The following is a 27,969-nucleotide window of genomic DNA, read 5'->3' as shown; positions in this document are numbered from 1 at the left end:
GCGGGCAGCTGGCGGCGGGGTCCTGCGCGGGGGGGGAGCGCACGTTGTCGCGCAGCGGCGGCCATTGTGGAGGAGAGGGAGTGGAGTGAGGGGGAGTGGGGGGAGGGGGGGCCGGGGAACAGAGCGAGTGACCGGGCAGTGAGGGGAGGAGGGGCCGGGGAACAGAGCGAGTGACGGGGCAGTGAGGGAGTGAGGGGCCGAGGCCGCGCTTCTCCGTCTGGTCTCCCACTCTCCCAGCAGTCAGGTGGCGAGGAGACGGTGCGACCGGACTGACCAGGCATGGAGTACATGCAGCTGCCCGCCGCCGCCGCCGACACCCAGAGCCACATGTAAGTGCCGCTGCCGCTCGCCTGCCGTCTAGTCCCGTTGACCACCCCCACCCCCCTCCCCAAAGCTGCAAATCTGTAATACTAGAAACAAAAAACTAGGCCTGAAAGTGTTGCGGACACACAGCAGGTTAGGCAGCATCTGTGTCAGATGTTACACAAAAAAGCTGGAGAAACTCAGCGGGTGCAGCAGCATCTATGGAGCGAAGGAAATAGGCAACGTTTCGGGCCGAAACCCTTCTTCAGACCCCGAAACGTTGCCTATTTCCTTCGCTCCATAGATGCTGCTGCACCCGCTGAGTTTCTCCAGCTTTTTTGTGTAACCTTCGATTCTCCAGCATCTGCAGTTCCCTCTTAAACTCTGTGTCAGATGTCCCGACTTTCTCTTTCCACTGATGCTGCCTGACTTTGTGAGAGTTGGCTGCAATTTTACGTCATGTTTCTGCTGAGTTCCTTTCTGCTCTCAATATTTCAGCAACGGCAGTCTTGCGTTTCTAGAATATCTGACCTGATGCCTTTACTGCTTCTCTTTTCACAGAGCAACAGTAGGCATCCATCTGAGTTGGATGATCAGCCATGATCATATTGAATGGCGGTGCAGGCTCGAAGGGCCGAATGGCCTTCTCCTGAACCTATTTTCTATGTGTCTAACAGATTGCTGGAAGAGTTCTGTTGCAGATTTCAGCATCTACATTCTCCATTGTCTTCTCTTTCCCGAGATGCTGCCTGTCTTGCTGAGTGTTTCCAGCTTTATAATGCATTATTATAGTCTTCGCTAATCCCACTTTATAGTGTTCTGCCCTTAGCCTTCTATACCATGGTGTTTCAGGTGCTCTCCTAAATTATTCTTAAATAATAATTCTTGTCTCCAACCTCTGCCATCCCTGAATAAATAAATTAATTGATGTTATGGTTATTAAGAAATTCCTGACAACTTATTTGTAAATTAAGCAGGTGTATGGGACTAGGGGAAAATACGTGTTCGGTACAGACTAGAAGGGTCGAGATGGCCTGTTTCCGTGCTGTAATTGTTAAATGGTTATATTGTTATATAAGCATTGAATTAGTTATTCTAGTAATGTTTCCTGAAGTCACCTGAAACATTGTATTGTTCTGTCTTTCATATTGTAAGCATTTATAGTTAAAAATTAAAAAAGGGGTTTCACCGAGTTGGTAAAGTTCGAAAGATTCAGTCTTGCCAATTCTCTTTGCAGAACATAGAAAGGTATATATTGCTACTTAATGTCAGTAAAAACCCTTAGATACATTCAAATTAATTTGTTTTTCATTGATTCTTAGCCTATGTTGCCAGTGCGGTATTCCCATATCTCCAAATCCTGCAAATATGTGTGTTGCCTGCTTGCGGATCCAAGTTGATATCACAGAAGGAATCCCTAAACAAGTTAATGTACATTTTTGCAAGCAATGTGAAAGGTAATAATTGCAGATTTTAACTGTTTTGGTTTATATAAGTATGTATATATGAGGACAGGAGAAAGCACACATTTGAATAATATTGTCCATCAAAGAAATTGTGGCTTCCTTAAATTGGCGCAGGCCCAAGAATTACTTGACTGCCACGTTTTATCCATAGAGGAGGCTTGGTTTGAATTTATAGTCCTAATTTTTTTTAAATGTTATTTTCAGCATTGATCGGAATATTTTGGTTATTATACAATGGCTCGTATTATATTATACAGTTAGGATAATACAGTATTATACAGTTAGGATAAACACCTCATAAATCTGACCACCCCCCCACCCCATTTTATGGAGTGTTGATAGTTAAACATCGTGTCAATAAGTATTTCAAAATTATTATTTTTAAATGCTAATTCAAGCCAACTGAATATCTTGAATTTAAAAATATACCAATGTAATTTTATCACATTGAGCATGAAAACTTCAGATTCATACAAGATACAAGATACAATTTATTTGTCATTTGGACCCCTTGAGGTCCAAACGAAATGACGTTTCTGCAGCCATACATTACAAACAAATAGACCCAAGACACAACATAATTTACATACACATCCATCACATTGCTGTGATGGAAGGCCAAAAAAACTTATCTCTCCACTACTGCACCCCCCCCCCCCCCCCCCCCCCCCCCCCCCCCACCCCCCGATGTCAGAATCAAAGTCAAAGCCCCTGGCTGGCGATGGCAATTGTCCCGCGGCCATTAAAGCCACGCCGGGTGATGCAAGGTCGCACACCGGGTCTTGATGTTAGAGCCCCCGGCGTGCGCTCGCACAGAGTCCCGCGGCCATTCCAAGCCGCGCGGGGCGGTGATGTAAGGCCCCGCTCCAGGAGCTCTTCGACCCCGCAACTCGGGCGGGAGAAGTCGCCGTTGCGGGAGCCCTGAAAAGCGGTCTCCCTCCAGGGACCCGCGGGCTCCCGGTGCCGCCGTCCGCCAGACCCGCAGTTGCAGCCTCCGAATCTCCGGAGGTCGGGCCGCAGCAGCGCTCCACCACCGCTCCACCCGCTCTGGACTCGGCCAGCTCCGCGACGGTGAGGTGAGTAGTCGGCACCAGAGCCCCCGGTCTTCCTGTTGGAGGCCACTCCACGTTGCAGCCCCAACGACAACGGAGACCCGACAAAGAAAAGGTCCGGTCTCCCGTGCAGGGAGAGATTTAAAAGTTGCCCCCCCCCCCTCCCCCCCCCCCCCCCCCCCCCCCCCCCCCCCCCCCCCCCACACCCCCAACAAACTACTATAACAAAAAACGACATAAAAACAAAAAACAAAAATAATAAAAACGCAGACGGGCTGCAGAGGCCGCTGCTGACGAGAGTCGCGCCGCCTACCATAATCTGCTTATTTAGACTTTCAGCGGGTTAGTAAGATTATTTTGTGAAGATTAGTTTGAAATGGTTTGACATATTTGGCTTTTTCAAAGTTCTTAAATGTTATAGAAACATAGAAACATAGAAATTAGGTGCAGGAGTAGGCCATTCGGCCCTTCGAGCCTGCACCGCCATTTAATATGATCATGGCTGATCATCCAACTCAGTATCCCGTACCTGCCTTTCTCTCCATACCCCCTGATCCCCTTAGCCACAAGGGCCACATCTAACTCCCTCTTAAATATAGCCAATGAACTGGCCTCAACTACCCTCTGTGGCAGAGAGTTCTTGTCAAAGACTTCAAATCAATTTCTACAAAAATGGCTCATTTGATATAAAGGGCCAAATGTAAACCATTGCATGATTTCACTTATTCAAAAGTATTAATGACAGATTAAAACATACTTCATTTTCATACCTTGGATAAATGTTATTAATATATTTGTAAATATTTGCATTTTCAGGAGATTTGTTTTCATTCATTGCAATCTACAATTGCTTCTTCCATGAAGCAGAAGCCAAATTATTAGTTTTATTTAGGATTTATGTGATAGATTCTGGGTTTTGAGGAGATCAACAATTTTTTCCCGCCTCACCCCAACCTCCCTCCCCTCTTTTTATTCATACAATGGCATCTATGATTTAGTGGAACCATGTTAGTAGTTATACCAATGAAAATTAAAACTGTGTAAACGGCATTCTCTCTGTGTTATGTGTTTGTAGTTAAATAAGCAAAATAATTATGATGGATGCATTTTAGCAAAAAAACTGAGCTTGGTTTTAATTTTTGGACGTGTAACTTCGACCTAGTATTGTGTTTCTTTTAAATTAGCTGCAATTGATGTACGATGAAATATTTTGCCTTGTTGCATATCCAAATTAAGCCTGGTTGCTGAAATTCATCATGCTTGCTTAGATGAATTAACTTGGATGCTAACTTTTGTTTTACCTCCACAGATATCTTCAACCCCCTAGTACCTGGATGCAATGTGCATTGGAATCAAGAGAACTTTTAACATTGTGTCTTAAAAAATTGAAGTCTCCATTAAGCAAAGTTAGTAGATTGGGTAATCTGGCAAAATTTGCTATTTTATCTCTGGTTCTATTTTTAAGAACCATTATTTAATTGCAGTCAAAGAATATGTGTTTCGTAGATTAAGCTGTAATAATTTCTTATCTGTTTGAAAGATCTCGTTATTAATTCCAAATGACTTCTGATCGTATATTTTGCAATACAGAACTAGAAAATGTCAATATTTACTTGTTGATGTGTTGGTTTACAAAATTGATTTATCAATATTTAAGTGTACTCACAAGCTCTTCAGTGTGACATCACTTTATGAAGAAGGTGTAAATCAGCATCTGCATTTCATTCGTACAAATCACTTTATGTATAGTGACTCTGTAAAGTTGTCAATTTTCCAGTTTTTCTATGGCTTGGTTCAAAATAAGATATTCAGGTTGACCACTGAACTACTGACAGCTGGCAGATTTGTTCCTATCAAAAACCTCATAGACGAGACTGATGTAAAAGATGCCGTTCCAATCCAGATGGTAGGCCGCGAGAACGCTACTCGGAGAATAGTCGCGTCCCCGCCAGGAAGCGACTGGGAAGCGGTTTCCCCCCTTACCCCACCCCCCCCCCCCCCCCCTCCAAAAAACTAAAGAAACTCCAAAACACACTTTTAAGACAAACTAAATTTTTTTTAAAAGATAGGAAAAGAACGGACAGACTAGGCAGAGGCTTCCTTCAATGCGGCGCCCCAGTAATTAAAGGTTATAGAGTCAGAACATGAATGCTTTCCGGCCTTGCTGTTTTCTTCAGCAATGCCTGATTGCAGTACTCTTCCTTGGATTAGGAATTGTCGAGTTGTTTTCGGGGAAGTGACAGATGCTGGCAGTTCACCACAAGACTAATTTTGGGCAATTCTGTTGTCAGCTGTACTTAAAATTGTATTGCTGTCAATTTAACCCATGTGTTATATTTTGTAAAACCACCCAAAAGGTCAGTCAGCTTCTGTGCAAAGAGAAACCGAGTCAATTTTCAAGTTGAAGATGCTTCAGCAGATTGCCTTTTAGTCATAAAGCATTTTCAACTCGGAGGGCTGCTAACACCTGATACTACTTCTTAAAAATCCTTAAATCTATTTGTTTGAAAATTAGATTTTTTTTTTTTTTTTTTTTGCATTTCTCTATTTTATAATAAAAATAATCCAAATTATTTTGACCAAGGCATTAGTATGTAATATGCATTAAAAAAATCTCAAATGTCATTTAAAATTAATCGTAGCAATTAACATTACAGCAATTTTTAGTGCCTGATTAGTTGATGTGTGTACTGAACAAGCCTTCCATTTGATTTGTGTTTTCTTCCTGTTTGATCATCATTGGAGTGACAATGAATGCAACAAATTTGTTAAAGCTCCTTTGGGCATTTCTAAGAACTTAGCAAAGAGAAATCAGTCGGGTTTGGTGCTCGTGGTCTTTCTGTGACAAATGTAACGCTTCCCACATTGGTTCCTATAAATGCTCATGTAAATAATGTTCGATTATATTTTGATGGATGGGACAATATTTAGCAGGGTTTATGTTTGCATACAACGGTCAAATTGACTACTTTTGAACACGAGAGAAAATTGCCAGAGGGAATAATATTTGTATTTTGACATTGCAATATACTGCAATGAATGAAATGATTAAGGTCTTCATTTTAGAATTGTTGTGCTATCCTCAGTTAGGTGCTGTATATTTGGACGTGCTTCTGTATAGAAAATCCATCCGTGGGCAAAACTGACCATTGAGGTGTTATCATTATCAACAGCAACACTGTTTCCATTATTCAGGTGCGACTGATAGATGCAGGCTTTATTTGGACAGAGCCTCATTCCAAGAGGTTAAAGGTCAAGCTTACCATTCAAAAGGAGGTGAGAAGCAAGTTATTTTTAAGTAATTTCAATCCACTTCACATCATTGTTTGAGGAACTGAGAAATCTGGTCTTTTGATTAAATTACAATTTCTTCATGAAGTAACATTTTCACTGATGTTAAATATCATGATGGATCTTGAATAGAAATTTGAAAAGTGGTTAAAAATTTCATTTTAAAATGTTTGAATTCTTTGACTGATCTACAAAGCTGAGATTTGATGATTGGTTCCATACTGCTTCCATACGTATTGGAGCAAGGAATCTCCGTGCGATTATTCTTAGCCTATGCTTAGCAATGTTACAAAATTTTGAGATTTAAAAAATCAAGTCTGCAATTTATCCCATCAGATAAAGCATAACAATAAGTTTAATTTGACACCAAATTCACTTTCATATCTCAAGTATTAAAAAAGTTATGACCATTTTCATACTCGGAAATTAGCATCTTGTTCCCTATTGATTTTCAATGGACATTACAAAAAAGCTGTGATCTTGGATAGTCAAACGCCCATTTCTTAAGGAAAGATTAACATTTTTAAATAGCCTAAGTGTCCAAAGATTATTCACAAATAATTCACAATATAACATGATTTTTATATCTAATTTACATTAATTTATAGGCCAAATGGAAGGAATTTAGTGTTCAATTGCTGTAAATAAATGCCCATTTAAATCGGCTTTCTAGTGGGTTCATGTGGAACACGCTGGTTTAGAACGTTGACATAGCGCTGGATTAGTGCCCTCAAATGCCGAGAAAAATACTGCGGGATATAAAAAGCCCAAAATGAACTATTCGTTATAGATAACTTGATATTCAGGGTTATATATATGCCCCATTTAATGTAAAAATAAGGTACATACCTTTAATTGTTTGCTTTATAAAACCCTGGGGCTGCGAGAGGTTGCGAAATCAGAGAGTAATTTTAAAACTATTATAACTATATTATCGAGGCCTATAAAACTAATAATACCTTTTGCGACCGGGTCTTGCAGCGATTTTTCGTTAATGATTTACTAGGCTGAACATGTGCGATTAGTACAGCCTAGTAAAAATCGCGTTTTAAACCCGCCCCCTCCAAACAGCGCCAAAATCGCCGACATGGCTGAGGGCAGATTCCCAATGACGATTCAGGTAGGTTTTGTAACATACCTACTATGCTGGCCAAATTTGAACTGTCTAGGGTGCAATTGCACTCATATCGAATGATTGTTTATTAATAGGCTCTGTAGATACGATTCTCAGTTTTTCATATCTCATGAGAACTTCACTTTTTTCTTAATTTACTTTACCCGGTCAGATGGTACATGCATGGTGCACAGCTTATAAGGTTACTGACCTGGCTGAATGCCTTTATTTCCTGAATGTCTTGAACCTTTGACTGAGGTCTGACCTTGTGTCCCACTTAAATCATTTATAGTTGTCATTCTACCGTATATAATACTCAACATAGTTTGAATTTTCTAACAGCAAGTCTTGTGTGCAGGTAATGAGCGGAACAATATTGCAGCAGGTGTTTGTGGTAGATTTTGTCATCTTGTCACAGATGTGTGATGATTGCCACCGCGTTGAAGCTAAAGACTATTGGAAAGCAGTGGTGCAGGTCCGACAGAAGGTGAGTAAACTGCTGTTTTAATTGTACAAAAGTAACATGAATTCGTATTACAGTGTGATTAATAGCACTTCAATGTTTTAAAAGGTGTTGATGTATATGTAATGAGCATCCATTAAATACACATTATTTACTGCAACAACTGTAAAATATGTTATAACTCAGAATTAACTTTGAGTTATAACTTACATACAAGATTTTATGTGCAAGGTTATTTTGCTGATTGTTGGCAGATCTGAAGCAGATGGAGTGGCACAGTGGCGTAGGGATAGAGCTGCTGCTTTACAGGCTAGAGACCTAGGTTTGATCCCGACTATGGGTACCACCTGTACAATGTTTGTACGTTCTCCCTGTGACCGTGCGGGTATTCTCCGGATGCTCCAGTTTCCTCTCATACTCCCTCTTTCTCATTCTACTCCCAACACACTAGAACCAATTAACCTACAGACCTAGACATCTTTGGGATGTGGGAGGAACCTGGACGGAGCACCTGGTGTGCTCCCAGAGGTCACAGGGGGAAATGCGTAAACTTCGCATTAACAGCATCAAAGGTCAGGATTGACCAGGCACTATGAATCCTGTGGAAACAGGCCCTTCGGCCCAACTCGCCCACATCAGCCAACAATGTCCCAGCCATCCAGCCCCACTTGCCTGCGCTTGGTCCATAACCCTCCAAACCTGTCCTATACATGTACCTGTCTAACTGTTTCTTAAAAAATGGGATAGTCCCAGCCTCAACTACCTGGCAGCTTGTTCCAATCGCCCACCACCCTGTGTTAAAAGTCAGCAGTTCTACCAGCTGTGCCTCTTTTTCTTGTGGAAAGTGAGAAGCCTGGTGGTGATGTGATGTATTTACATCTCTACATATAAACATTCACTTAAGTTTGTAAAATTCTATAAATGTACATGTATATACAAAAATATGTACTAGAAGATACTTAACTATGAGCACAATAAGCATGTACAAATGTAATAATTGACAATTGTCTTTTGTTATAACTTGATAAAGTATACATTTTATTTCTAACATTTTTTCAGTGAAACTGACTTTCATTCAATAAAAAAGTAATTTGTTAAATCATGCAATGAAAAAACGGAATTATATATATTTTTGATTGCTTTACATAAAATCAATATGAAAATATTTTTTCCTTTCTCTGTTTGCAATTCCTAGACCACACACAAGAAAACTTTTTATTACTTGGAACAATTAATCCTGAAACATAAGCTACATCAAAACACACTTCGTGTTAAGGAAATCCATGGTAAGTGAATGTTTATGAAATAATCTTTAGTACCTACAAATATCGTAGAGTGCTCCCTTAACTTTTCGTCCTCTGTAGATGTAGTCCTTGATCAAATTACTTAAATGAAAATTGTGGAATTACAGTTTCCTGGTTATTTGACCATGGAAGATATAAGAGCAGAGTCCTATGTGTACGCTTATGGCTGTAGAAAGTTTATGATTAGGACTCTTTTGTTCCCTCTGATTCTCATGGAAAGTGACCCTAGGGCATTGCGTTTTGTCTCTACAAACAACTTGTAAGGGAGGTTTTAAATTCTCATTGGTATTGGTAGAATATAGGAAAAGCAGCCAGTGATATGTTTAAAAAAAAAAAAAAAAATTTCAAAAGGTGAAAGATTAAATTGACAGAAATGGGTAAATTTGAAATAAAATACTAAATACTGATGTAATAATTGCATTATATTAGTGTAAAAAATAATGACGTTTGAGAAACAGAGATTAAAATTAACGGAGAAATCAAAATCATTAAAAAAATTCAATATTTCTCTGGGTTTAGGGGAAAATGTTTCTTTAAAGTAAAATGTGGAAATCTGAAATAACAGAATATGCTGGAAAAACTCAACATATCAGACAACATCTGTAGAAAGAAAATTTGTTATTTTTTTAGGTCAATAACGTCAGAAGACTGGACATTATCTTGAAAAATTAACAGTTTCCCTGTCCACAAATGCCGAATACATAGGTTTGGATAACAATGCAGGATTTAAACGTGTCTTATTTGCGTTCACCTATGTCCAGTTCTTTTGACACTCCATCAAAATACTGCTAACCCTGGAACTATGAAACACACACAGTAAATACTAGACATATGGGCAACTTATGGAGAATGCAGTAAATTAAATATTTTGGTTTGATGTCCTTTCATTCAACACACAATGACTTTAAAAAACATTTTCACATATTAACTGTTTCTTGATTGTATACTTGAATGATTTGAAATAACCGGTATAATCAGCGCTGACAAGAGTTTTGTTTTTAGATGGTCTTGATTTCTATTATGGTTCCAAACAACATTCCCAGAAGATGGTGGACTTTCTACAGTGTACAGTTCCTTGCAAGTAGGTATTAAAATGTTGCATGCAAAATTGAGCAATTTCAGAGCGTTAAATGTGGTACAGGTATCAAATGTCAAATTTAATTATGGTATGGAACAAGACAAGGGAAAATGTGAGATAACTTCAATGATGTGGAAAAATTGATGATATTCAAAAATGGTCCTTCAGATATAAAACCATAATGTCATGTACTTTGTGTCACACTCCTATCTTGCTTCAGATTTCTTGATTAAAGGGCAGAAAGAATCTGGAGAAGGCTTAGAAAGAAGAATCTTGTTAATTGATTGGTTAGAATTAATCCAAAAGATGCAAGATTTTTTCTGAGGGATAAATACGAATGCTCTCTGCAGCTTTCTAGGATACCACTGTGCAAAATGGGGTAGATTCAAAACTGCATATCTATGAGCTCCTGTGACCTCTCCGCTATAGGACTATATTCCACTGCAATCTGCAACTTCAAATCCCATACAGATGACATACTGAGTATATCTACTGTACTGGCGTGGCAGCTCTAAAGTTTTTGGTGAGAGGTGGTCACCAAGGGTTGGTGGGCAGGTACTTGAAGATTGCAATCTTGTTGAATGTCTAGGGGCTATGGTTAGTTACTCCCTTGGAAATGGTATTGTCGGGCACTGATGTGTTATTTGCTACTTTTCAGCCCTAGCCTGAGTTCTGTCCAGTCTTGTGAATGAAGTTGTAGTCATCTGATCTCCACTTCTGAGCAAACGATAGAGAGAGGTTCATTGACCTATAACCAACGCTGCCCATTAATGATCATGTTACAGTTAAGTCATCTTGACGATTCATTTGTTGATGATCCAGTGTATACATTTGATGAATTGGTGCCATTGCTGTTACTGTACCTGAACAACTTGGCTAGAAACTCGACTGATCCAAGATCACACATCCTCAATCCATCTGGGACATTGGCAGGGCCATGGAATCTTTAAGGTGTATGGTTCATTCTGTTATTTCCTGCTGTTTATGAAGTGCACTAGCTTTAGTGTCATTGGCAATTTCAGGTGAATCATTCTGGGAATTCTGACTTGATGGCTTTTATCTTGCATTTGGCTCTGATCATTGATAAGATTCTCGTGGAGCTCCTTCCTTCCATTAGTTCCTTAATAGTGCATCGCCATTCACAGCTGAATTCGGCAAGACTGTAAAGCTTTGATATGTTAGTTGGTGCACTGGTTATTTCTATTTATAACGTGCTGATTCTGTTTGGCATTCCTGTTGTGGTTCACCAAGTTGACACCCAATTTGTAACTATGCGTGGCAAGGTGGTCATTATACTGACTATCCTGACAAGATATTAATTGTTAGGGATTTGAGGTTACAGATTGTAGTGGACTACAGTCCAATAGCTGAGGGATCACAGGAACTTGCGGATATGCAATTTTGAATCTATCCCTTTTAGCACACTGGTCTGCAGAGGGGGATGTTCTCAATGTGAAACAATCTTTATATCTGCATTAGCATGTACACTGAATGCTCATGAACATATGCATCTAAAATGGGTATATGGATGAAGAATGAGTTTTATGAGATACTAGACCAATGGCAGACCCGTTGGGTCTGCTCTCCCAACGCAGCCGTTCCCTACCCGTAGCCGTTCCCTACCCGCAGCCCCCACGGGAGACGTGGTCCTCGAACTGAAGCCGTCCTTGAAAGGGCGAATTAAATGGCGTCTCTTGAGGTTGAAATGCGGGCGCCAGCAGCCGTTATGGTCGCTGGCCAGCAGGAGGCGACAAAATGAGTGAGTGGGGGGGGGGAGAGAAGGATTTGATTAAAAACGTGTACTTAAAGGCGACGAAATGTAATGAGGAGCGGATACTTAGAAAGAAAAGAGAAATCTCCATCGAAATGGAAAAGATGTGGGAGATTGAGCGTCTGGATTCGGCGTGGCAGTGAATCAAAGGAAGAAAGTAAAAGGATCCATTCCGATTTTCACATCTGCGAGCATCGGCCATTCCGATTGGACATCTGCGAGTATTGGGCACGAATCAAAAGGCAGAAAGGTAGCCAGTCGTCAGGCACAGAGTTTTATAGATATAGATAGATAGTAGTGTAATGTACTGGGTGAGTATATTTTCTAGGAAATACATTTACATAAAAATATGTAACCAAAACAAATGTATGTGTTAATCTCCATCAGTTGCCACAGATCCCATCTGGAACTTTCAAGAGAAATTTACTTGATCTGTAACAGTGCTACAGACCCATTCTTGAATACGAATGTTAAATATCCTCCCCACCCATAATTGATTCTTACTGCCCATGGTGTATCTTACAAGTGATTTTCAACAGTAGATTACCTTTTCAGCTGTAAGATAGACAATAGGTTGTAAATGACAGGAAGTTATTTTGTTCATGTTGTTATATCTGATATTTTGAGAGTTCATTTGTTCTGGAGTCATTATTCCTGACTCCCAGGGACATAGCATATTATTACATACCAGTTATTGTGTGATTAATCCTTGGGACAGCTCTCCCAAACATGGCACTGATCTCCATGTGGTTTGAAAAACTTGCAGATTCAACTAAGATAGGTTTGCTTTTGTCAAATAATTATGTAGGTTCTCTTCAATTAAATATGGTAAAGTCCAAAGGTCGGACAAGGAGAGGGACGTCAGTTTGCGGGAACTGCTCCAGTATATCGAGCGAGCGGGTGGACCGGACTTTGGAAATGGCGCCAAAACATAGATATATAAGATGCAAAAATAAGTTTATTGTGTAGTTACATATGGTGACAAATAAAGCACTACTGAACCATTGAAAAGTAATTGTCCTCGGGCATCCTTTGTAAACGCTTCCTTAATGACTAACTCTTTTCTATGTGGGAGTTGTAAAAATAAACCTGTTTTATCATTTTTAAGCTCTCCTTGTACGCTGATCATCTTCTTTTGAGAGGATATAACGCATATTTTCTTGAAAATACATTGGGGTTTTCTTTTATATTCCAAAACAAATGTATGTTTTATGTCTTCAAAGGTATAAAGCATCTCAGCGTCTTATCTCCCACGATGTCCACAGTAATAGCTACAATTATAAAAGTACCTTCTCTGTGGAAATTGTCCCAGTCTGCAAGGTAGGAAATAATATCTGCCTAAAAGCATATTTCAAATGTCATTTGCATCAGGTTGTGCATCGATTGCTGATACTTCCAGTAACTCAATTTCAAATTTGAACTTTAAAGAACAAAGTAAATGTTGCATATTTTGCAGCAGAGTCTTTGCTGAAGCCTTCAGTCCACTTTGTTTCCTCCTTTTGCAGGATAATTTGGTATGCTTGCCACCACGTGTCGCACAGAGCCTTGGAAACATGAGTCAGATATGTGTTTGCATCCGTGTGACTAGTGCTATGCACCTCATTGATCCTTCTAGTTTACAGAGTAAGTTTCTACACCACTTTTGCCTCATATTTATAGTGTACTTGAATTATATAAAGGTTATGGCACAAGAAGGAAACTTCTATCCAGCTGAGAGAAAACTCCAGTCTAATCCCACTTTATCACCCTTGGTCTAAAGCCTTGAGATTTGCAGTGCATCAGATAAATGTGATGGGAGTTTCTGTTTTTTCTGCTGCCCACAAGATCTAGATCCCCTTGTGTTTTTGCTGGGGAAAAAAAAATCCTCAACTCTTATGTGATTCTTGTTTGTCCAATTACAGGTATGTTAAATTTACACCTCCAATTTAATGACCTCTCTACTGAGGGAGGTAGTTTTCTTGATCAGTTTATCCAAGCCTCTCATTATTTTGTGTTCCTCAATTAACTCTCATCTCAGCTAAAGAAAATATTCCAGCCTAGCCAATCTTTTGTCCTAATGAAATACGCCAGTCCAGATGCCATCTTGATACATTTCCTCTGTACCTTTTCTAGTGCTTTGGCACGTATGTTATTGGGCAATAATATTGTGTTTATCAATATATACCGCCAACAGGGATTGAGCTGAAGGATAGATTGGTTGTATTTACGTTAACATTTTAACATTACTGTATATTAATCATTGACAATATCCTTTGAATGGACACTCAAAGGATTCAATGGTCCTTTATTGTCACGTGTACCGAGGCACAGTGAAATTTGATTTACCATATAGTCATACCAAAAAAGCAACAAGATGCAAAACTACATAAAAATTAAACATAAGCAGCCACCACAGATGCATGTGAGAACCCCTTGGGCACACCGCATAAGCAGAAACCCACAGCCATCAGTTCAATCTCCGGGCCACACACGCTCTCCTTCGCCGTGATGTGACCAGACTGCTGTCACTCTCTCCTTGGTCCATGTCCGCCCGAACAGTCAGCAAGTCGTCCACACTTGCACCACACTCCAGGATGTTCTCATGGCGTGATGTCACCGCAAACACCAAGATCATCATGCTCATGACAACCCCTCCGAGTCCTCACCTGCGCAGGCAGCACGTCCATCTTGTTTTTCGGCAACCTCACTTTTCCCACTGTGATGGAAGGCGAATAACATTTACCCTCTTCCACCTTTTCTCCCACGGTCGGGGCGATTGAAGCCCCCACAACGGGGCGATTGAGGCTTCCGCGATCGGGGCGGTCGAAGTTCCTGTGGTTGGAACTCCCGAAGTCGACCCCTAACAAAGGGACCTCCAGCTCCACAATGTTAGGATGCAGAGTGGATGGAGATACGATACGGAAAAAGTTGCATCTTCGTCGAGGGAAGAGACAAAAAAGTTTACCCCGACTCCACCCCCACCCCACACATAATACAAAAACTAAAGATACACAAAAATATATAAATAAAGCAGATTTAAAACCAACAAAAGAAGAAAGGGACAAGGCAGGCTGTTGGCGAGGCTGCCACATGGTGCCACCCGGTGGCTGCAAATGATTAATTTATTGTAATGCTAAAACTGAATTTGATACTGGTTAATCACAACGGACTTGACAACTTTGATGGAAGTCTGGTATTTAGCTCAAACTGATATTAAGCACTAGTTGAATCCTCATTGCATTGTATATTTAAATAAAATCAGCTGCAGTTTATAAATCAATCAGAATGGGAATAATTGAACCCACATGGGTCAAACATTCATGATTATAAGAATAGGATCTGGACAGTGCGGGTGGTTAAGCGTGACAAAAACAGAAAAGAGCAGTTTAAAAGATGAAGGAAAACCAGGGATTGCCTGCATACTTGCTTAGCTAGAGAGGGGGGTGGGGTGGATGGAGCTCCCTTAGTATGGAGCGTGCTATTGTAAACTAACCTAGCTCGAATTTATTGTTACAACATAAGTGGGGAGATTTCCCACACTCGTCCAATTTTTTTTTTTTAATGGAAAGGAAATAATTACAAACAGAGTAATAAAATGCTACTTCAAAGTCAACACTGACAAGTCAAGCCGGTCTTTCAGTTTTAACTCTTTGCACAGAGGCTGTCTTAGTTATTGTACATCACTGATGACATCTGGAATTTTTCAGATCTGCAGATTGATATTTCTTGTTAAATGTCTTCTTGTGGCCATGCATGGAAGTACAGTTAAAATGTAATGTTTGTTAGGAGACAAGAGCAGGATACTTTTAATATTTTGCCCCCCGTGTGCAAATGATAAAGTAACAAATGATTTGGTTCTTAACAGCTGCCATGCTTCTTGTGTCATGGTGGGAAGACTAAACAACTTGTTCCTCTTCAAGTTAGGAGACACTAAGATGTCTGAGCGGAATTATTTTCCACCTGAAAAAAACATAAAGAGCTGGAGTAACACAGTGGGTCATGCACCATATCTGGAGAACATGGATAGGTGACGTTTCGGATCGGAATCCTTCTTTAGATTCAGAGTCTGAAGATAGTTCCCGACCCAAAACGTTATGCATCCATGTTCTCCAGAGATGCCGCCTGATTCGTTGTGTTAGTCCAGCATAGAGTATCTTTTTTTCTAAACCAGCACCTAAATTCCTTTGTTTCCACCTCTTCCTTTCCACCTGACTAAATAAAATGGTTGGCTTTTGATAGTGTGTATGGATGTAACATGGATGCTTTTGCTTTGTTAAGATATTGCATAAGCTTGAAACAAAGGCTGCCTGTTGTTTGGTCCTATCTGAGATGATGTGCATTATTGGAAATAATTGGATGTGCAGAGCGCCAAGATGCTCTCTGGTCAATCTGACCAAAAACGTTTCACCCAGTGTAAATGTGCTTATCTGTAGTATGAATTTACTGGATTGTTTTCAAAACAAAGAATTTCACTGTATTAGGTACATAGGAACTTGTAACAATAAAGTATCATCGTCATTATCATCATTTGACAGATTTAGAAAATCAAAATGACCATTTACTGCTTGGCATACAGATATGTTGGTATTACAGATACACATTGTCACTGAATGACAGCTTATGGAGTTGACCATGTTTTACCATTAACGAGTTCAGTATTCCGACTGCGCATGCCCAGCTCATGTCACTCGCGATAAACAGTCTCGGCAATGGTGGTGCTGCAATGTGTGCAGGCTTGCGTTTCGTCCGTGGTCGGGGTCGGGCCTGGCTCTCCATCGCTGTTGGTGCTGTTGAGTTGCTGCTGGGCCGCCCCTGTCCCCTCCCTGGTGTCCCGTCTCTGTCCGGGGACGGCCGTGGGCTGCTGGCTCCAGTTCGGCTCTGCCTGTCCCGCCGGCAGCACTCCACCACCACCCCCCTCCCAGTCCGACACTGAGATGCTGCTGAAGATGGGCAGCCGCCGGCCCTGCTTCAAGACGGGCAATTTGGAGCCGTTGCTCCTGCCGGCCATCGTGTTGGTGTTGGTGGCGGCAGCAGCAACCTCCTTGCCCAGCCCCAAGCCCAGAGCCTGGGCCAGCTCCAACTCCAGGTCGGGGCTGAAGGACGCCCACAGCACGGCCCAGTTGAGCACCGGGCCAGAGGAGGCTGAGCCCAGGCTGGTGCTCTGGCGCAGGCGAGGCTGGGGCCCTCGCTCCTCCTCGGGGTTGTGCATGATGTGGCAGCGGGTACTGTAGGGGCAGAAGCCAGTGGTGTGCAACGTACGGCTTGTACTTGGGGTGGCGGCTGAAGGAGCGTAGCTTGGCCAGGCCGTGGGCAAACTGGCACTTGTCGCTGTAGTGGCCCATCTGGAGTTGGGGCGGGGTTGGGCTGGAGTTGGTGCTTCTCCGCGCTGGCTGGGGGGCCAGTATCCTGCCGGTCTGGACGTCTCCGACCGCCCTCTGGGCGGGGATGGGACACTCGAATGTGTGGGGGGCAGGACTGGGGGGGGGGGTGGTCCGGTGGCAGTTCGGCAGTGCTTGCGGGTTCGATCCTGGCTGCGGATGAGGCGCGGTTCTGTGTGCGTGCAGCTGCCGAGAGCCGGTCCAGTCGTCGTCCCCCCCCCCCGGTCTCCAACTCGTATCTACCCCTGACAAATACAAACTTGAAAAAAGACACAAAATCGGACCCAATAGCACTGTTCTATTTTTATTTATAGCGTTTGACAAATCCCATGATTCCTTGCATTTTTCGGAATACCAAAATCGTTTATTGTGGTGTGACTCACTTACTAGTTTTACTGTTTAACAAAGGTTTGGATATTAAAATCAACTTACCAGGCCTAAGAATTCACAGGTCACGGTACTTTAAATTTGATCCATTCTGTATCCCCAATGTTCACTGTTGGTATCTATCATCTAAGATTTGGGCAGAGTCAAATTTAAGGTTATAATCCAGCAAGATTTTGACTTTCATGTACAGATGGTGAAACTTGGAAACGTACCTATGTCAGTTTTTTACTGCATGCAAAAGAACTGCTTATTTCCAGAAAATAATTTCAACCGGTGAAGCATATCATTGCATTTATAGTGTGGACAACTATGTATTGGAGAACGGCCAAATAGTGAACGCAATACTAGCAAAAGGCACAGATTGGACCTGATTCTGATATGCTTTCACAGTAATCGGATAGATTCCTATTAAAGTAACTGCAGAAATTGAAAATAGTGGATGGATAAGGTTGTATTAACCGAGCATCTTTCTCTCTCACATTGAGTTTTAATCACTTGATCACATTCACTATGCACTCCATTAGAGCCCGGATTTATTTGTGGTAGCTTTTAACGTCACTTATCATTTAAATGGCTGTTTTCCACAGTAAGGAGATGAATGTCACGACAGATGTACTCATTTACTTTTTCATATGTTATAGTTGCTGAAATTGATGGTTCCACCTATTGGCGCTACCCTTTTTACAGCCTGTTTCAACCTGGGCAGCTGGAGGAATTTATTGTGATAAACATTGATACAATTGCAAACACCAAGAATGTTCCTGGTGCAGGCACAAAATCCACCAAGGTAAGTGGACAGTTGTGTGGAGTTTGCATGTTCACCCTGTGACCATGTATGTTTCCTCTGGGTTCTTTAGTTTCCTCCCATGTCCCAAACACATGCACGTTGGTAGGTGGGATTAATGTAAGTGGGTGAATGATGGTTGATGTGGACTCTGGGCTAAGGGACACAAAAGGGCCTGTTCCACTTAGGTGACTTTTTCGGCGACAGCCGGAAAATAGGCCGTCGCCACATGGTTCGTGCCGTGTGATGTCTGTATTGTCCTGAGCTGTTGCCTCAAGTATCGTGGCATTTTTCTTGTCGCCGCTTGGTTTTGAAATGTTTAAAACCTCTCGATGATGGCGTCAGGGTCGTAGCTTGTTGTGTACTGACGTAGGTTGACCGGTTGTCGTAGGTTGTCGTCCATATCGTCGTAGGCTGTCGCGGATGTTGTCGTGGGATGACTTCGCGTGTCGCGATGAATTGGGACGTTGGTTGACATAGCTTGACGTCGACGAGGTGGCAGCCTGTCGTAGATGTTGTCGTAGGGGGGCGGTTCCTTGGCATCACGCCACGACAGTAACTCGCTGAAAAAGTCGCCTAAGTGGGACAGGCCCTTTACTCTGTGCAGGACAAGGGTTGAATGCTTAATGAGCACTTCATAATACTGTCATTTTGTACATAGCGACAGGATACTAACAAAGCATCAGCAGATGTAGAGACAGTGGAGGGGTGAAAGTGATGGTTAGATGTGTTGGGAAGACTGGCTTTGCTGAATGAATATTTTGCCTGGGTTGGATGCCTTGCATCCCAAGTTGCTGAAGGAATTGTGGCTGGAGATAGCATAAGGGCTAGCCTAAATCTTTCCCAGAAACAGAGGATCAGAAAATGGCAAATTTGACATCTTTGTCCGAGAAACAGTATAGAACTTTACTAGTAACTTGAATACCATTGTAAATGGGTAATACCAGGCAATAGATAGACACAAAATGCTGGAGCAATTCAGTGGGACAGGCAACATCTCTGGAAAGCAGGAATGGGTGACTTTTCGGGTTGAGGCCCTTCTTCAGAATGAGCGTCGGGGAGAGGGTGTTACAGAGATAAGGAAGTGTAAGAGAGCAAATGAGATGCATATCTAGGAAAATGTAGAATACACCATAGTTGGCTCGGAGAAGGTGGTAACAAAGCAAACAGATATAATGTAATCAGAGGGACAGTCAGACTGGTCAGAGAACTGGGAAGGGGGAGGGATGGGGAGAAAGAAGGAAAGCAAGGGTTACTTAAAGTTAGAAAAGTCAATGTTCATACCAATGAGGTGTAAGCTACCCAAGTGAAACATGAGGTGTTGTTCCTCCAATTTACACTGAGCCTCCCTCTGACAATGGAGGAGACCCAGGCCAGATAGGTCGGTGTGGGAATGGTAGGGGGAATAAAAGTGTTTAGCAACGGCGAGATCAGGTAGGTTTAGGTGAACTGAGCGGAGGTGTTCCGCGAAACGATCGCAGAGCCTGCGCTTGGTCTCGCCGATATATAGGTGAATGTTGTCTGTAACTTTTGAGAAAGTGTTTGGATGAGGTACAATCTAATAGCCTGGTTAACAAAATCCCGGGTTGTGGAATGGTGGAGATGGAGGAGAGACTCAATGTCAACTTCATTAAAACGTTGGCTCAAGGACAAATTAATTAATAGTTCAGACCAATGCACTCCCAAGTGTGATTTTAATTGATCATTTTAATTTTTGTCTTTTTTTTGCCTTACTTAATCTGAATGTCTGGAACATTGTTTCTCATAACTAAATGCCTATACTGATTTTCTTTATTTGACTCCTAGACAAGAAATGCCTCTGTTCTGTTCTTGTGATAGTCTACTCACAAATTCCACAACCGTGTGGTATTTTGGATTCCATGTACTGGAAGCAAATTAGATTTTGGTTTCTTAGATATGTGACAAGAGATTTATCTGAAATTAGAAAGATGCGTTTTCATAAGTTTCGTCCCAAATTTTGGTAATGTAATGCATATTCTACCTTTTATAAACTTGGTCAGCCAAAGCTGTTGTGTAGGAAGGAACTGCAGATGCTGGTTAACAGCAAAGATAGACCCACAATGTTGGAGTAACTCAGTGGGTCCGGCAGCATCGCTAGAGAAAAATAATAGGTGATGTTTCAGGTTGGAACTTCAGACTGAGACTTTTTTGTACCCAACCCTTGTCAAATCCTGTTTCCGCAAGAAGTAAATAAGAGATGGCTATAGACACAACTATTTGCTGCTTTTCAGTTGATATAGTTGCTTTTCTGATGAGCTACCATTTTTGTTGAATCCCAAACTAAAGAGTTATAGGCATTTTGATAACTTGTTTCAACAGCTCAACAACTTGGTTACTGTCAACTACTTATTGATAGCTTTATAAACTTGTACACTTGCAGATGTGTACAATTTGTAAGTCTATTTCTGGACATTTGGGGTATCTTAATTTATAAAGGACAGCTTCACTATAATGTAATTCATTGTAATATTTAATCGCTTCTATGTAGTCAAGAAAAATTGCAAAACATAGTTTTGTCAAAATGTATATCTTTTATTAGGCTACTACATTGTGAGTTTATTTCTAATATTTTTTCACATTTTTATTCTAGCATACATTGGCTGAAGTCTGGGTACAAAAAACATCTGAAATGAACACCAATCAACAATACTATTGTCGTACTCATTTAGGTCATTTACTTAATCATGGTGACCTGGTCTTGGGGTTAGTAATTTCCTTTATAAAGTTGACGAACTATGAAGCATCATCGCTTAAGATATGGCTAGTCCTTGGATGGCCGAGTTTGAAACCCATTTCATCTGCATATACTAAATCTTGAGAATTTTGTTTTCTTTCATACACTATTATTTCATGTTCATTTTCTAAAAGCTGTGCATGGTATTGAAGCAATGTTAAAACATTTTGAGATTTAAAAAATCAAGTCTGCAATTTATCCCATCAGATAAAGCATAAAAAGAAGTTTAATTTGACACCTAATTCACTTTCATATCTCAAGTATTTAAAAAGTTATGGCCATTTTCATACTCGGAAATTAGCATCTTGTTCCCTATTGATTTTCTATGGACATAACAAAAAAGCTGTGATCGTGGACAGTCAAAATCCCATAACTTTCTTAAAAATTAAGAGAACTGAAAGAAATTTTCAGTTATCATAGATTGAGGTATTCTGAAACAAATATAAAATAATCTTACTTGGATGACCTGAAATTAAAGCATATAATTAGTTAGTTACCCAATTGTAGCTAATTCCAAACTTCAATTACTAGATCTAAACATCTATCCATTTCTTAAGAAATGATTAACATTTTTAAATAGCCTAAGTGTCCAAATAATATTCACGAAGAATTCACAATAAAACATGATTTTAAAATCTCATTTACATTAATTTATAGGCCAAATGGAAGGAATTTAGTGTTCAATTGCTGTAAATTAATGGCCATTTAAATCAGCTTTCGAGTGAGATCCTGTGAGATCCTGTTTAGAACGTTCACATTGCGGTAGATTTGTGCCCCCAAATGCCCAGAAAAATACTGCGGGATTTAATGGGGCCCCAAATTAGCTATTCGCAACATAAAACTTTGTATAAAGGGATCTTAAGAAGCGCTTTTTAATGTAAAAAAAAATAAACAACCTACCTTCCGTTGTCCCCTGTATGAGATCCGACCCGTTGTCGGCGGTCGCGGGTTTAGAGGTTAATTTTTAACTTACTATAATAATTAAATAAACCCGTAAAATGTAAAAATAGCTCCAGCGAGCGAAACTTCAAGCGATTTTTCGTCAGCAACTGAGGTAGGCTGAACAAGCTCGATTTGAACAGCCTAGGGAAAATGGCGTTTTAAACCCGCCCCCCCTCTAAACGGCGCCATAATCACACACACGGGCTGGGACAGATCTGCAGCGACGCTTAAGGTAGGTTTTGCAACATACCTAGGTATTGTGCTCTTAATGAGAATGTGCTTGTAATAAGAAGGGACTTGTTTGGGTGTGTGCCTATGAAACATTAATTAAAGTAAACAGCTTTGTTTTTTACTTTAGGTTTGATCTGGTTAATTCAAATCTCAATGATGAAAACGTAAATAAAATGAATCCTCAACGAGTTCCTGATGTGGTAAGAATTATCCTTGTGAAATAAGCATAGAAATATTTTGTTAATTAAACATAGAAACATAGAAAGTAGGTGCAAGAGTAGGACATTCGGCACTTTGAGCCAGCACCGCCATACAATATGATCATGGCTGATCATCCAGAATCGGTACCCTGTTCCTGCTTTTTCCCCATATCGTTTGATTCCGTTAGCCCTCAGAACTACATCCAACTCTCTTTAATTCATCCAGTGAATTGGCCTCCAGTGCCTTCTGTGGCAGTGAATTCCACAGATTCACAACTCTGGGTGAAGAAGTTCTTAGTCATCTCGGTCCTAAATGACCTATCCCTTATCCTTAATATATTTAATCTTAATTATCTTCTAAACAGTGAATTTTATTACTTATGACAATAATCAAAACACCATTTTTTTTATATTTAATATTTTAAAGAAAATGGTTCTATTCATGACCAGAATAGATTGGGGATCATGCTTAAAATTTGCTGCTTGGTAAATTTTCAACAATCTCTTTAAAACCTCTTAAACACATTATTTGTCACTTTTCTTTCTCCTTCCCACTTTGCTGCCATTATTGTACACTGTCTTGCAAAACATTTTGGAAGTGGTTTTGCGTGTGGATGGTCTAAGTGAGATGACAATGTTTGTTATGTGCACAAAATTAATTTAAAAAAAGTTAATAAGAACTTTGAACCAATTGGAAAATATTGTACTTTAGGATGATCTTGGATGGACTGATTTCAGCTGCATAAAATTGGAAATATAACAACATGTCAATTATTTATTTTCATTTACCAATAAGTATTTTTCATCTAGGTATTAATTAAAAAGAGCTACGATCGAGCAAGACGGCAGCATCGTAGGAACTGGAAGCTTAAAGAACTGGATAAAGACCTCAATGACGCGGGAGCAGAAGATGAAAAGTATAGTTACATTATTTAACCTCAAGTCTCATTTATAACTATTTACAGCATGGGATGAACAGAGTAAATATTATATGCATTGTAATTGTATTTGTCTCAGTTTTCCACAGCTCTCTAGCTTACAAATTGCACAGTTTGGATTGAAAATTACACGTCATTTGCAACATTTAAGAGGGGAATGAGGGATTGAATCAGATGACCAATGATGTTAATTAATTAAATGACCAATGATTAATAATTAAAGTTATCGGACTTCATTGAAAGGAATGGAGAAAACAGCACTTGGACTAGTAGATTTGAGTCGGCATAGATTTTTTTACAAAAATGCACAAGAACGGTTGAAGCAAGAGTACCTGAAAGTGATCTATGTGGATCACGCAAGTATTTATTCAGGACATGAATTTTTTTTGCAAAATTAAGCTTGTAACTGGAGCTAACATTTTGAGACTGTTTAGAATTGAGATGGTAGAAGTTAGACGAAAGAAAGATTCTTTGATTGGCAGATTAAGGGCTGTTCTGCAGGGAACTGATGCGGATTTGAGATTTTTGTCATAAATGTTAATGATTTGGATAAAGGAATTGCTACGAATGCAAAATGCTGGAGTAACAACCGGCAGCATCTCTGCAGAACTTGGATAGGTGACATTTTGGGTCGCTTTGGATCTGAAGAAGTGTCCCGACCCCTAAAGCCTCCTATCTATGTTCTCCAGAGATGCTGCCGGACCTCTGAGTTACTTCAGCATTTTGTACCTAGCTATGAATGCAAGACTGTAATTGACACAAAGTTAAATGGTAAGAATGTTTTGTGGACAGGTACAGAAAAGTGCAAAGAGATGTAACCATTGAAGGCTAAATAATGGCAGTATAGTCTAAATTGGGGAATGTTCATTTATATAGTGGAAAAACAAATCAATTAAAGTTGAGAAACTACAAACTAGTATAAAATTAAAGGTATTTAAAAAATACTGCACAAATGTGACAAATATGTAAAACCTACAATAATAATGGGTTCCATGTCAAAGGGATTGGAATTCAAAATGAAGTTGCACATTGCATTAACTGAACTCTTATTTTGAGTAACGGATTTGGAAAATCTATATGAAGGTGTAATATGTTGGAATCAAGCCTTCAATGAAATTGCTTCCCAAAATGCTTACAACTCACTCAGCTGTTGAAATGTTTGAAACTCAATTATAAATATTTGGTGGGTGTTAACATTTATGGAGCAGAGATGAGGAAATAGTATTGAAGCACAAAGCGATCTCATTCAGCAGAATGGCATCTTGTTCCTGTGATGCAGCCAAATGGTCTAAAGTAGACTGGGAAGAGGCAGCAGGAATCAACAGGTTTTTAAGCAAAATTAGGTAGTCTTCATTATGTTGATATTGTCCCAAATGAATAGATTTCTGGAATTTTCAGAAATTACCAGGGTCCGATGGGCACATAACCTTTTGATTATTAGGGTGATGTCATGATATGCTATCTTATCTAGTTGTTAGCAAGTTTGTCGTTGGGACTTATTAGTTTTTAACTTTGCTCAGCCATCTTCACAAACTGGAATTGGCCTAAACGCTCAAGCTAATTTCTTTAATTGAAGAGTGCTAAGAAATAGCCGTATGTTGTGTATACTGAAAATGTGGCGATTACTCTTGATACAGTATGGCTTCGAAGTAATATACTACTTGCTCTTTAAACAAGATATTTAACCTCAACAAAAATAATGTCTCTGTAAAGGTGCTTGCATATAAAAAAACTATGAAAATGGAATGTGTGCTATTATGAGATGAGGCACTAAATATGAAATAATACAGATTTCTGTTTATTCTAGGCAATACTTAGAATTCCTTGAAGACCTTGAAGATGATGATATCATTAGAAAAAATGTCAACATTTATCGGGGTAAGATTGACATTAAGATCACTGCATGTAGTGACATGGAAGTCAACAGCATTGATGTTGTTGTGGGGGAGAAATTATTTTTTGATACCTCAAACTGTGGCTAAAGATGATGCCAGAATTTGCAAACAAATATATTTATAAAAGAGTATTAGGGCTGGGTAATTAACTAGAGGGCATAGGTTTAAAATGAGAGGGGAAAGATTTAATAGGAACCCGAGGGGCAATTTTATCCACACAATGGGTTCAGTTTGGGTTAGAGATACAGTGTGGAAACAGGCCCTTTGGTGCACGACCAGCGATCCCTGTAGGCTAACACTCCTACACACTAGGGACAATTTACATTCCTACCAAGGCAATTAACCTACAAATCTGAATGCCTTTGGTGTGTGGGAGGAAACCGAAGATCTTGGGGGTGGTGGGAGAACCAACGCCGTCACGGGGAGAACGTAAAAACTCCGTATAGACAGCATCTGTAGTCAGGATCGAATCGGGGTCTCTGTCGCTGCTCTACTGCTGTGCCACTATGCCACCCTACATGGGTATATGGATCGAACTATCAGAGAAAGCAGTTGAGGCCGGTACAATAATACTTAACATTTAGACAGGTACATAGTTAGAAAATGTCCAGAGTGATATGGGCGAACCGCAGATAAATGGACTAGCATAGACAGGGCAATTTGGTTGTCATGGACAAGTTGGTTCGAGGGACCTGTTTCTGTGCTGCTTGACTCTATAGTGCGGTGACCAGAACACACTATTCCAACTGAGGCCTGACCAATATCTTGTACGACTGCAAAGTTATATCCCATTTCTTATGCTCAATGCCCCTGCCTGTGAAGACAAGCAACGTAAACACCGCCACTGTCTTATCCACCTGTGTCGCCATTTGCAGGGAGTTGTGAACTTGCACTTGCGTGTTATATTCCATCTGCCACCTTTCTGCCTAACTTTCCAACTATCAGTAGGGCAGCACAGTGGCACAGCGGTAGAGTTGCTGCCTTACAGTGCTAGACACCCAGGTTCTATCCCGCCTACGGGGGGTTGTTCCTGTACAGAATTTGTACGTTCTCCCTGTGCCCGCGTGGGTTTTCTCCTGGTGCTCGGGTTTCCTCCCACACTCCAAAGACGCACACATTTGTAGGTTAAATTGTCCCTAGTGTGTAGGATATTGATAGTATATGGTGAAAATTCCTTGAACCATGTGCCTTAACTTTCTGGACCACCACCATGTTGGAACTTGTCAAAAGTTGTGCCTTCATCAATTTTCTTGCTAAACCCAATAAACATGCATTTATGAGGAATGATTTGCCATGCATAAAGCCACACCAACCCTCCCTAATAAGTCCTTGTCTTTCCAGAAGATCAAATCTCATTCCCAAAAATATTTACCTCGCTGTTTTACCTATCAGTGATGCAAGACTCTCTGGCCTGTAGTTCCCTTCCTTTTCCTTAAGACCCTTAAATATGGGAAGAACATGCTAAACCAGTTGCCCTTCAGTCCTTCTGATACCTCACTTGTTTGCTAAAGATGAAGGCAAGATCACTTTTCCTTGTAACCCTCTGCTAATAGCTTTATAATAGATTTTGTAATTCAATTCAAGTATCTGTAATTTTGTTTTTACTTGTAAATTTGACATCGCATTTATTGCGTATTCAGAGTATTCTGTTTGAAACTTCACAGTACTGAAATCCAATAGTAATAAATGTGGTTATAGTAAACACAGATAACTTTTACTCGCAGATTCTTCAAAAGTTCCAGTTGAAAGTGACACTGATGATGATGGTGCTCCCCGGATCAGTCTAGCGGAGATGTTGGAGGACCTTCATATTTCTGTTGATGCTACGGGCGGTGAAGGCGCAGAAATGATTGACTGAAGAAAACCTTGAATTAAACTGTTTAATGATGATAGAAACCCAAACTGTTGTCTAATCTTGCATGCTGTGATACTGGAAATGGCTGTGTAAATATTTTGCATTTACACTAGTCTCGCCAGTTCATTTAGGAAATTCATATTTTCATATTAACATACAAGCCTTGAATTTGTAGCATTTGAGGAAATTACCTTATTTTTAGTTAATCTGCCCTTCTCCAAATTAGGGAGCATGATAGATAACTGATGTGAGGTATGATGTTTTTCTATGTATGCAGAGATTTATTTCTGCTGACAAAGATAAAAATTCTTGAACTCTCAATTAAGGTTCAACTGAAGCTTTAATTTCCTTGCAAATATTTTGTTGAATTTGACATTCTAGTATATGATAGCTGAAAAATAAATTATTGATAACTGTACAATATTACTTAATATACAGTAAAGTAATACAGATAGAGAAGTTGAATATGTCTAAATAGTTCCATTAAATCCTTAAATAAAATTATCTTAAGGAATTAGATTTTTTCATTTCCTGTGCTTGCTTTCCAAATAAGTATTCTCATTTTGCCCTTTATAATCTGAGGACATTGCAAAGCAAATCTGATATAGTTATATATTTTTCAAGTGGGGTCTTTGTAATTTAAGAAATGCAAAAATCAATATCTGCCAAAATTGTAAACAACGAGTGAGACTATTCTGTTTTATCAGTTATTTTAATATGAAAACAAAAGGTTGGTCACGACATTATTGACAATAAATAGACTTGCTTACACAACTTGTAGTA

General features: G+C 40.1%; 1 protein-coding gene across 2 annotated transcripts; it reads left to right on the top strand.

Annotated features, from left to right (window-relative positions):
* The first annotated feature begins 125 nt into the window (after positions 1-125).
* Positions 126-27,960, top strand: nmd3 (NMD3 ribosome export adaptor). Of its 2 annotated transcripts, XM_055646352.1 has the most exons (16): positions 126-148; positions 191-329; positions 1,626-1,760; positions 4,131-4,227; positions 6,017-6,097; positions 7,585-7,713; positions 8,885-8,975; positions 9,996-10,074; positions 13,066-13,162; positions 13,348-13,465; positions 18,228-18,373; positions 20,982-21,094; positions 22,426-22,498; positions 23,309-23,415; positions 25,244-25,314; positions 27,056-27,960. In XM_055646352.1, exons 2-16 carry the CDS (start codon positions 280-282, stop codon positions 27,187-27,189), a joined length of 1,521 nt encoding a protein of 506 aa, XP_055502327.1. In that variant the 5' UTR covers positions 126-148; positions 191-279; the 3' UTR covers positions 27,190-27,960. The 2 variants fall into 2 exon arrangements, with proteins under 2 accessions (XP_055502327.1, XP_055502326.1); XM_055646351.1 differs by lacking the exon at positions 126-148 and having other exon boundaries at positions 160-329.
* The last annotated feature ends 9 nt before the right edge of the window (positions 27,961-27,969 follow it).

This window comes from Leucoraja erinacea, chromosome 14 (genome assembly GCF_028641065.1).
Source record: "Leucoraja erinacea ecotype New England chromosome 14, Leri_hhj_1, whole genome shotgun sequence".
Classification (NCBI taxonomy): domain Eukaryota; kingdom Metazoa; phylum Chordata; class Chondrichthyes; order Rajiformes; family Rajidae; genus Leucoraja; species Leucoraja erinaceus.
The sequence above is the reverse complement of the archived record's forward strand: the minus strand, read 5'-3'. Positions and strand labels throughout refer to the sequence as shown.

Bases quoted from the DNA above. Each gene is read 5' to 3' on its own strand.
- nmd3 (XM_055646352.1), top strand. From the start codon at position 280: ATGGAGTACATGCAGCTGCCCGCCGCCGCCGCCGACACCCAGAGCCAC. The intron at 10,075-13,065 runs GTAGGTATTAAA...ATGTCTTCAAAG, and splicing joins CAGTGTACAGTTCCTTGCAA to GTATAAAGCATCTCAGCGTC. The intron at 21,095-22,425 runs GTTAGTAATTTC...TTTTTACTTTAG, and splicing joins CATGGTGACCTGGTCTTGGG to GTTTGATCTGGTTAATTCAA.